The sequence below is a fragment of the Cyprinodon tularosa genome, unplaced genomic scaffold (assembly GCF_016077235.1).
Source record: "Cyprinodon tularosa strain WSP-4 unplaced genomic scaffold, ASM1607723v1 ctg105, whole genome shotgun sequence".
Taxonomy (NCBI): domain Eukaryota; kingdom Metazoa; phylum Chordata; class Actinopteri; order Cyprinodontiformes; family Cyprinodontidae; genus Cyprinodon; species Cyprinodon tularosa.
Genome location: NW_024037838.1, coordinates 787501 through 796887, shown reverse-complemented (window position 1 = coordinate 796887; position 9387 = coordinate 787501). Strand labels below are relative to the sequence as shown.

At 39.8% G+C, this 9387-nt stretch overlaps 1 protein-coding gene across 1 annotated transcript in view; it reads left to right on the top strand.

The window, feature by feature from the left end:
• Positions 1 to 8847: 8847 nt before the first annotated feature.
• LOC119783121 (titin-cap (telethonin)) overlaps positions 8848 to 9387 on the top strand; it is a 1605-nt gene continuing 1065 nt past the window's right edge. The window contains exons 1-2 of the mRNA XM_038284470.1: positions 8848 to 9105; positions 9195 to 9387. The exon at positions 9195 to 9387 is cut by the window's right edge and continues 1065 nt beyond it. Of these exons, the coding sequence (XP_038140398.1) occupies positions 8957 to 9105; positions 9195 to 9387 (342 nt within the window). The 5' untranslated portion in view covers positions 8848 to 8956. The remainder of the gene's footprint in view (positions 9106 to 9194) is intronic.

Sequence of the window (9387 nt, the reverse complement as noted above, 5' to 3'; positions counted from 1 at the left end):
AACCAAATTGTTCACATTTTTGACAGAGAGGACAGATGGTTTGAAAGAGGGATTTAAAAAAGCCATCTTTGTTAACAGATAAAAGCCCTGACTGAACGGAAGGTGAGGATTTGTTATTTTAGCTTCCAAGCATAAAAAAGTTCTGTTCTGGAATTCATTTCATAGAGGTTATCCAAGCACACTCGTCACGATTTAGATGGTAAAAAAAACAAAAACCATACAAAACAAAATACCCCAACTATGATGGAGTGTTAGGGCCAGGCTAGAGATTAAAGTCGTAACATTAGGAAAATAAAGCCGTAACCTTAAGAGGATAAAGTTGTAATATTACGAAAATGAAGTTGTGATATTACGAGAATGAAGTCATCATATCAAAACCCTTTTCAGAAAGAAAGCTTCGATTTCCAACCAGCATATGATGGCTGACCAACGCCACCAAACAGCAACCTGAGTCCACTTTGACATACTGACCAATTTGGTGCTGGTGCTAAAAGCTTTCCCTATTTGTGAAACCAGAGCCAAAGTATAACTTCACATGATGCTCTCGACATTCCTCATTTTAGGGAAGATAGTGCTTCTTTTAGGAGTCGTCATAAAATACAACTTGTTTCTCGTAATTTTAGGACTTTATTCTCGTAATATCACGACTTTATTCTCGTAATGTTATGACTTTTCTTTTGTGAATTTTTTTTTCTGAACATTAAGACTTTATTCTCTTAATGTTACGACTTTATTCTCGTAATGTTACAACTTTATTCTCCTAATTTTATGACTTTCTTCGCATAATTTTACAACTTTATTCTCCTAATGGTACGACTATATTCTCGTGATTTTGCAACTGTATTCTCGTAATGTTAAGACTTTATTCTCGTAATGTTACAACTTTATTGTCGAAATAGAAGAAAAATAAAATCTCTTGCATGTCCCTAATAATCTGTTGTACCCAACAACCCAAGAGAAGTTGGGTTGTGTTTATATCTGACTTGTAATGGACCACCATGTTGCTTAAATACATCAGCACTCCAACTGCAGATTGCACTGGTGCGAGCCAACAAACCTGACAAAGACTTCTGAATAAACGTAGAAATGTCTTCAGAGAAAATTAGTAAAAGTCCAGCTGCCTCTGCCGTAAGCCTGTTTTGAAATTGCCATGAACCAGATGACTGAGAATTCACAAAGGCATTAGCAGACCTGGGCACTGGCTGGTAAACAGAAGGAGAGTGGACATGCACGATTGCCACTTACTATCAGGAGGAGGTAAACTTGTAGCTATTAGGCAAGGCTAGGCAAATGTATTTGTATAGCACAATTCAGTACAAAGACAATGCAAAGTGCTTTACATGATTAAAATACAGGAAGATAAAACAGAATCAAAGCAAGTAGGAAAAAATAAACAAAATACATAAAATAAAATAAAAAATGCAGAAAGAAAAAAGAATATTAAAAACGGTTGGACTAAAGAAAATATGTTTTAGTTGAACTGTTTAACTAGAACAGTGGAAGGAAATCCTAAACAAATGTGTGTTTAGTCTTGATTTAAAGTAACTCAGGCTTTCCGCACTTTTACAGTTTTCTGGAAGTTTGTTTCAGATAAGTGGAGCATAGGAACTAAATGCTGCTTCTCCATGTTTAGTTCTGGTTCTAGGTATGCAGAGCAGGCTGGAGCCAGAAGATAATATTAGCTGTATTTAGAAATCTACTCTCTAAACAAAAAGCAGTGCCAATTTACCTATTCCACATTTTGAGAGCTAATATATATGAAGATACTTTGCATTCGTTATCTATTCAAAGTATAATATAGAAACATGACAATTGACCCATAAAACAGATTTGTGATAGATTTGAGGCTTCTAAGGACAGATCTGTCATATCAATGAGACTGGTTGGATTTTGAATACCTAAAAAAAAAACAATTTTATCTGATGTTTTGTTTAGTGATAATGCAGTCCTTATCACTCCCCCACATTGATATTTCAAGAGGAGGACAATTGTCCTTTAAAGCGAAATATGCTGCTTATCTGCAAGATGACAAAGATCATTTTTGCAGTAACAATCAGAGTAAACACTGTAGTTTTGTGCTCATGTTCCCTTTTCCCTACCAGAACTTCTTCTAAGAATTGTAGACAATGGAGGACTGACTGACCGATATGCCTCATTACACCAGTCTTATGATATATGCATGAAACCGGTTTCTAAATAAAAAAAAGAACATTTCTATAATCTAGGGAAGAGGCATTAATGAATGAAGTTGGTTTAAACACTGAATTTATATGCTAGTAAAGCATAATAAAGCCTTCAAAATAAGGCTTTTTTTAATTCTTCATATAGGATATATTATATATACTATAATATTAATCATATCCTACCTTTAAAACAGGGTTTGTTTATCTGTGTTTGTTACTTGTTTTTATCCTTCCCTCTGGATATTTTTTAAAGTTAGTGACAAAGGATCTCGAGGGCCTGGGGCAATAAATCAGGGCTTGTGATTGAAGCAGCAGAGAAGAGGGGCAGGTTAAAGGGGGCTAAGGTCACACAGGTCATGTAGGGGCTCAGTAGCAGTTGCTGTGTGTAACCTTTCCAGTTCAGAGGGGACATATAGACGAAAACAGCCATGGTAGTTTTCCACAACACTCTGCTGTGCAAGCAAGAGATGTATATAGGTTAACGATTCCAACGGAAAGCTGAGATTGTTGTGACTTGACTCACAAAAACATGTAACATGATAAAAAAAAATACACTAATAAACAAAAGCACTATCAGTACTTTACAAGTTAGAGGATTGAAATTGCTCTCAGTTAATTTGCCATCAAACGATATCAGTGCTCATCAACAAGGCAGTTATATACTCAAAATCTTTTATAAATTACATGTACAAATGATAATATAATTATTATTATAATCAACTAGAATTTTCATTCATTTGTTTACCCATTTTTTAGTTTCAGGTCTTTACAAAAATAAGCCATTCTTAAGAAAGTCTCTCCCTCTTTTTACCCTGCTTCATCTTTTAATAATTGGCAATCACCAAGGCAACAAAATCCAAACCAATTTGGGTTTATGTAACATATAATTAGCCTCTTTTAATCAAATATAAGTCAATCCATGTTTGGGGGTTCCGTTGAACAAAAAATACAGAGAAGTGATTACTGCTAGACCTTAAACCACCTGTCTGACAACATGAAGAGGCATAGGGAATTCAGAAACCAAGATTTCATGCCTTGGTCAAAAGAAATGAGGCAGCAAATGATCTAATCTCAGACCTCTAGAAATTAGGAAAACATTTGAGAGCCATAATGCATCATTTAGAAAAAAAAAACACATGAAAAGATTCTGAGCCTTTAGAGGAGAAAACTACTGTAAATGTTCATCAAAGGCTCGTCCAGGAGGTCGCAGAGGAACCCAAGCTAAACAGGCCTCACTTTCCTTTGGTCACTGCCAATGATTCAGTAATTAAAAGAATTATGATGGCATAATGGTATCATAAGACAGGTTCAACATGAGAAAAACTGGTATATTTGTCTCCCCATAGGCTGATTTTCATCTTTCATACCTGCAGGATTTAACTAAGTCTTTATCAGAAAATCCTTAATAACATTTTCTAACCAGCAATGACTTAATTTTAGTTTCCAGTTGCTTTGGTTTTAAAATAGAAGAATAATCCTGGGGAGACCAGCAAGTCAAACTATGGATGGCTCAGAAGAAAACAAATGTTTAAAATTGGCCCAATCACAGTTTGGATTCTAATTTGATTGGGAAACTGCAACATGATCTTATGAAGGTTATGTAATGATTAAAACAAGGCTCTAAAACAAAGCAGTTTTTAAAGTAAACTGACTCTTGAACAATGCAGTATTTATATTGAAAGAGAAAAAAAATCCCTTGTTTTTGTTTCTTTTTTGTCTTATTTCGGTAAAATGCTTTTTTTTTATCTTTTGTTGTTATGACCTATTGAAGTGCTCATTAAAAATCTGCTCAAACTCTCATTTACCTGTTCTCCCATTTCCTCTTTTTTTAACCTTTTTATGAGTTACTCAGTAGATTCCTTTCACCTGTGTTTCCTCATTTGTTAAATCGTTCACACCTGTTTCGTTCCCTGTTTAAGCTTTCAGTTAGGTATTAGTGGTCATTGGCTCCTCATTTTGGCTACACTTCTCCATGCCTGGTTGTTTGTCTACCAGCCACCAGTACGTTAATTAAATTCTTCAATTCACCATGCTACTTCCAAGTGTATGTGTGCACTTTGGTCCAGTATACTGGTTTGTGACCATATAAGGTCTTTTTTTCTATAATGACTGTTATGTTCTATACAGTTTCTCACGCATGAGACCCACTGCAGATTTTATTGCATACCATCAACCTATGTAAAATAATTAAATGCAGCAGCACCATTTATTTAGGATATGCTGTTAAAAAGAAATGTGTCCAGCTATATTTCTGATTGATCATTTAGAGAGTACAAGATGATGCCAGTTTTTCAGGATAAACATCCTTTAAACTTGATAGTTAGACAACCTGCTCATTATCTTTGAGCTGTAACAAGGAGCCGTGTGAATGTCTTGCTAATGGTGTATACCATTTTAACAAGGAATTTACAATGTCACAATTTCAAATAAATAAAAAAACACCATGAATTCCTCTTAATGTCAGAGTTCCAGTTTTAAAAAAATGGATCCTGTGTGAAAACATAGTATAATACACTATATTGCCAAAAGTATTTGCTCACCCATCCAAATTATTGGAATCAGGTGTTCCAATCACTTCCATGGCCACAGGTGTATAAATTCAAGCACCTAGGCATGCAGACTGTTTTTACAAACATTTGTGAAAGAATGGGTCGCTCTCAGGAGCTCAGTGAATTCCAGCGTGGAACTGTGATAGGATGCCACCTGTGCAACAAATCCAGTCGTGAAATTTCCTCGCTCCTAAATATTCCACAGTCAACTGTCAGCTGTATTATAAGAAAATGGAAGTGTTTGGGAACGACAGCAACTCAGCCACGAAGTGGTAGGCCACGTAAACTGACGGAGCGGGGTCAGCGGATGCTGACGCGCATAGTGCGAAGAGGTCGCCAACTTTCTGCAGAGTCAATCACTACAGACCTCCCAACTTCATGTAGCTCAAGAACAGTGCGCAGAGAGCTTCATGGAATGGGTTTCCATGGGCGAGCAGCTGCATCCAAGCCATACATCACCAAGTGCAATGCAAAGCGTCGGATGCGGTGGTGTAAAGCACGCCGCCACTGGACTCTAGAGCAGTGGAGACGCGTTCTCTGGAGTGACGAATCGCGCTTCTCCATCTGGCAATCTGATGGACGGGTCTGGGTTTGGCGGTTGCCAGGAGAACGGTACTTGTCTGACTGCATTGTGCCAAGTGTAAAGTTTGGTGGAGGGGGGATTATGGTGTGGGGTTGTTTTTCAGGAGCTGGGCTTGGCCCCTTAGTTCCAGTGAAAGGAACTCTGAATGCTTCAGCATACCAAGACATTTTGGACAATTCCATGCTCCCAACTTTGTGGGAACAGTTTGGAGCTGGCCCCTTCCTCTTCCAACATGACTGTGCACCAGTGCACAAAGCAAGGTCCATAAAGACATGGATGACAGAGTCTGGTGTGGATGAACTTGACTGGCCTGCACAGAGTCCTGACCTCAACCCGATAGAACACCTTTGGGATGAATTAGAGCGGAGACTGAGAGCCAGGCCTTCTCGTCCAACATCAGTGTGCGACCTCACAAATGCGCTTCTGGAAGAATGGTCAAAAATTCCCATAAACACACTCCTAAACCTTGTGGACAGCCTTCCCAGAAGAGTTGAAGCTGTTCTAGCTGCAAAGGGTGGACCGACGTCATATTGAACCCTATGGATTAGGAACGGGATGTCACTTAAGCTCATATGTGAGTCAAGGCAGGTGAGCAAATACTTTTGGCAATATAGTGTAGTTTAAGTAAAATACTTTTTTACATTGGAGGACTTCATGAAATCTGCTGGACGCATAGTTCTGACCATAATCCAATAACAGACACATTCCTTTAAACTTTTAAAGCATACAATGAAAGCCACAAGACTTTTACTCAGCTTTTAAAGACATTTCGACACCTATCCAGGACGTAGCCATGACCCAATAACTGAGAATTCGCACAGACATGCAATTAAGGGAAATGCTATTGATTTGAATTGATTTTTTGTTAATACTGTAGGCTGCTTGTCTTCAGAACATTTAACTGCTTCACAGCTACCTCTGCTGGTAAGTCATTAACGCATCATTAAACCAGGAGTATGTATAAATTAGTAAGTAAAACCTAATTGAAAAAGAAAAGATAAAACGGGTTTCATCTATTTCACATGAGCAAATGTTTTACAAACAAAATCAAATCCAAACCAATCAGCATAACTGGAAACATTTATTTGTGGATATGTCTGCATGGTTGAATAAAATTACATATTAATTGAACCAATATTAAGACCCTTGTTTGATTTTAATCTTTGGATTATGAAAATCTTCTAATTAACATTAAAGCAGTTTGGTAAAAGATGTCATGTCAACATGAGACAACCTTCTTTAAAGGCTAAGCAGGTGTTTGAAATGTCAAACATGTTGCAGTGCAATTATAACTGAACATACGACCCCAGGGGACCCCCAATGTTTAAAGTTGCAAAGAAGGATTAAACATTGGAAAATGAGAGGGAACTTGGTCCAAAATGTTACTCTCTGTTTGAAGAAATGCAAACGAACCACATGAATTCATGCTAATTGAAAACGTAAAGTGAAACATATTTTCTTGTGCTAATACCCTGAAACAAACAATACATGTATAGATATATACCCAGATTAAATATATTGCTAATTGGCTGATCAAGCAGACTTTTTATTATCACCACAGTGGTGCTTGATGTTATGTGTGTGATAAGTGATACACTATATTGCCAAAAGTATTTGCTCACCCATCCAAATTATTGGAATCAGGTGTTCCAATCACTTCCATGGCCACAGGTGTATAAATTCAAGCACCTAGGCATGCAGACTGTTTTTACAAACATTTGTGAAAGAATGGGTCGCTCTCAGGAGCTCAGTGAATTCCAGCGTGGAACTGTGATAGGATGCCACCTGTGCAACAAATCCAGTCGTGAAATTTCCTCGCTCCTAAATATTCCACAGTCAACTGTCAGCTGTATTATAAGAAAATGGAAGTGTTTGGGAACGACAGCAACTCAGCCACGAAGTGGTAGGCCACGTAAACTGACGGAGCGGGGTCAGCGGATGCTGAAGCGCATAGTGCGAAGAGGTCGCCAACTTTCTGCAGAGTCAATCACTACAGACCTCCAAACTTCATGTGGCCTTCAGATTAGCTCAAGAACAGTGCGCAGAGAGCTTCATGGAATGGGTTTCCATGGTCGAGCAGCTGCATCCAAGCCATACATCACCAAGTGCAATGCAAAGCGTCGGATGCGGTGGTGTAAAGCACGCCGCCACTGGACTCTAGAGCAGTGGAGACGCGTTCTCTGGAGTGACGAATCGCGCTTCTCCATCTGGCAATCTGATGGACGGGTCTGGGTTTGGCGGTTGCCAGGAGAACGGTACTTGTCTGACTGCATTGTGCCAAGTGTAAAGTTTGGTGGAGGGGGGATTATGGTGTGGGGTTGTTTTTCAGGAGCTGGGCTTGGCCCCTTAGTTCCAGTGAAAGGAACTCTGAATGCTTCAGCATACCAAGACATTTTGGACAATTCCATGCTCCCAACTTTGTGGGAACAGTTTGGAGCTGGCCCCTTCCTCTTCCAACATGACTGTGCACCAGTGCACAAAGCAAGGTCCATAAAGACATGGATGACAGAGTCTGGTGTGGATGAACTTGACTGGCCTGCACAGAGTCCTGACCTCAACCCGATAGAACACCTTTGGGATGAATTAGAGCGGAGACTGAGAGCCAGGCCTTCTCGTCCAACATCAGTGTGCGACCTCACAAATGCGCTTCTGGAAGAATGGTCAAAAATTCCCATAAACACACTCCTAAACCTTGTGGACAGCCTTCCCAGAAGAGTTGAAGCTGTTCTAGCTGCAAAGGGTGGACCGACGTCATATTGAACCCTATGGATTAGGAACGGGATGTCACTTAAGCTCATATGTGAGTCAAGGCAGGTGAGCAAATACTTTTGGCAATATAGTGTATCTGCAGTGGGATGATCTCAGAGCCACTTGTGGGTGAATGAGTCAGAGACGGGGGACTGGTAGTAACATCACACCAGCAAATGACTGTCAGAGATGAGTCTGTGTAGATTTCTGGAGATGTGTTTGTGTGTGTGTGTGTTCCACAGCCAGTAACCCGAGTTCATAACAGCTTATGTGGTTTTCTATCATTGAGATAATGAATCACTGGTGAGGGGGCTTTTGCTGACATCTAACGAGGTGGCCAGGGGGTTTTGTTGATATGAATCCTAGCTGTTGCATAAGGAACCCTATTGACTGTATTATGGGAATAAATCACTACAATATTCTTGAAAATGTTCTTTTCTTAATGTATTTTCAACCCACATGACCAAAATATGCTTTAAAAAGGGCTCTATCACTGTTTCTGTACCTGTTTCCTGCTACAAGTTTATCTAACCTCTGTTGCATTTCCCTCCCTGTCATTAAGATGATCTGAAAGGAGGTGGCAAAGGATTTAAAAAGTGATTGGATGCAGAATGTGAAAATGAGGGGGATTTTTAGTCCAATTCACCTCCTTGGTTTGGCATCCAGCTCTTTGGGAATGAGCCAGAGAGGACTTGGTGTCAGATGTCAGGACACGCTGCAGAGCAGACTGACAAAACGTATCGTAAATAGCAACAGTGTGTGTATAAAAGCAGTGGACAGAGCTGAGCCCAGGCAGATAAATCCTGACAGACAAAGAGGCCTGAAGATACATTCAGCTGAGACATCCCAGATTTAAAGGCTAAATCGTCTTAAATCCCCTTACAGCAGAGAAGATGCCTTTCTGCAGTGTGTTGGAAAAAAGGAACGGAGTGGTGACGGGCGGTGAGCTGACCTGCAGTGTCCGTGAGGAAAACAAGGCAAAGAGGGAGATCTATACCGCCGACTGGCACAGTGTCACACTCAAGACTCAACCTATGGACAGGTATGATGCACCAGGCAACCAAATGACACAAAACTCTAAATTAAATGTCTTGAATATTTGTAACATATTTTTTTCTCTGAAATCTACAGTCAGACCATGAACATGAAAGACGACTCCCACAGAGAGACATTGTACCGGCAGTGGCACTGCCGCTCTCTGACTCAGGCCTGCCCTTCTGGAGTTTTCAGGGTAGGCACCATAGAAAGAGGGGTGAGGGAGCACCAACTGCTGCCGAAGAGAAATACTCTGCCCCTGCCCATCTTTACCCCTGCAGAGCTGGGT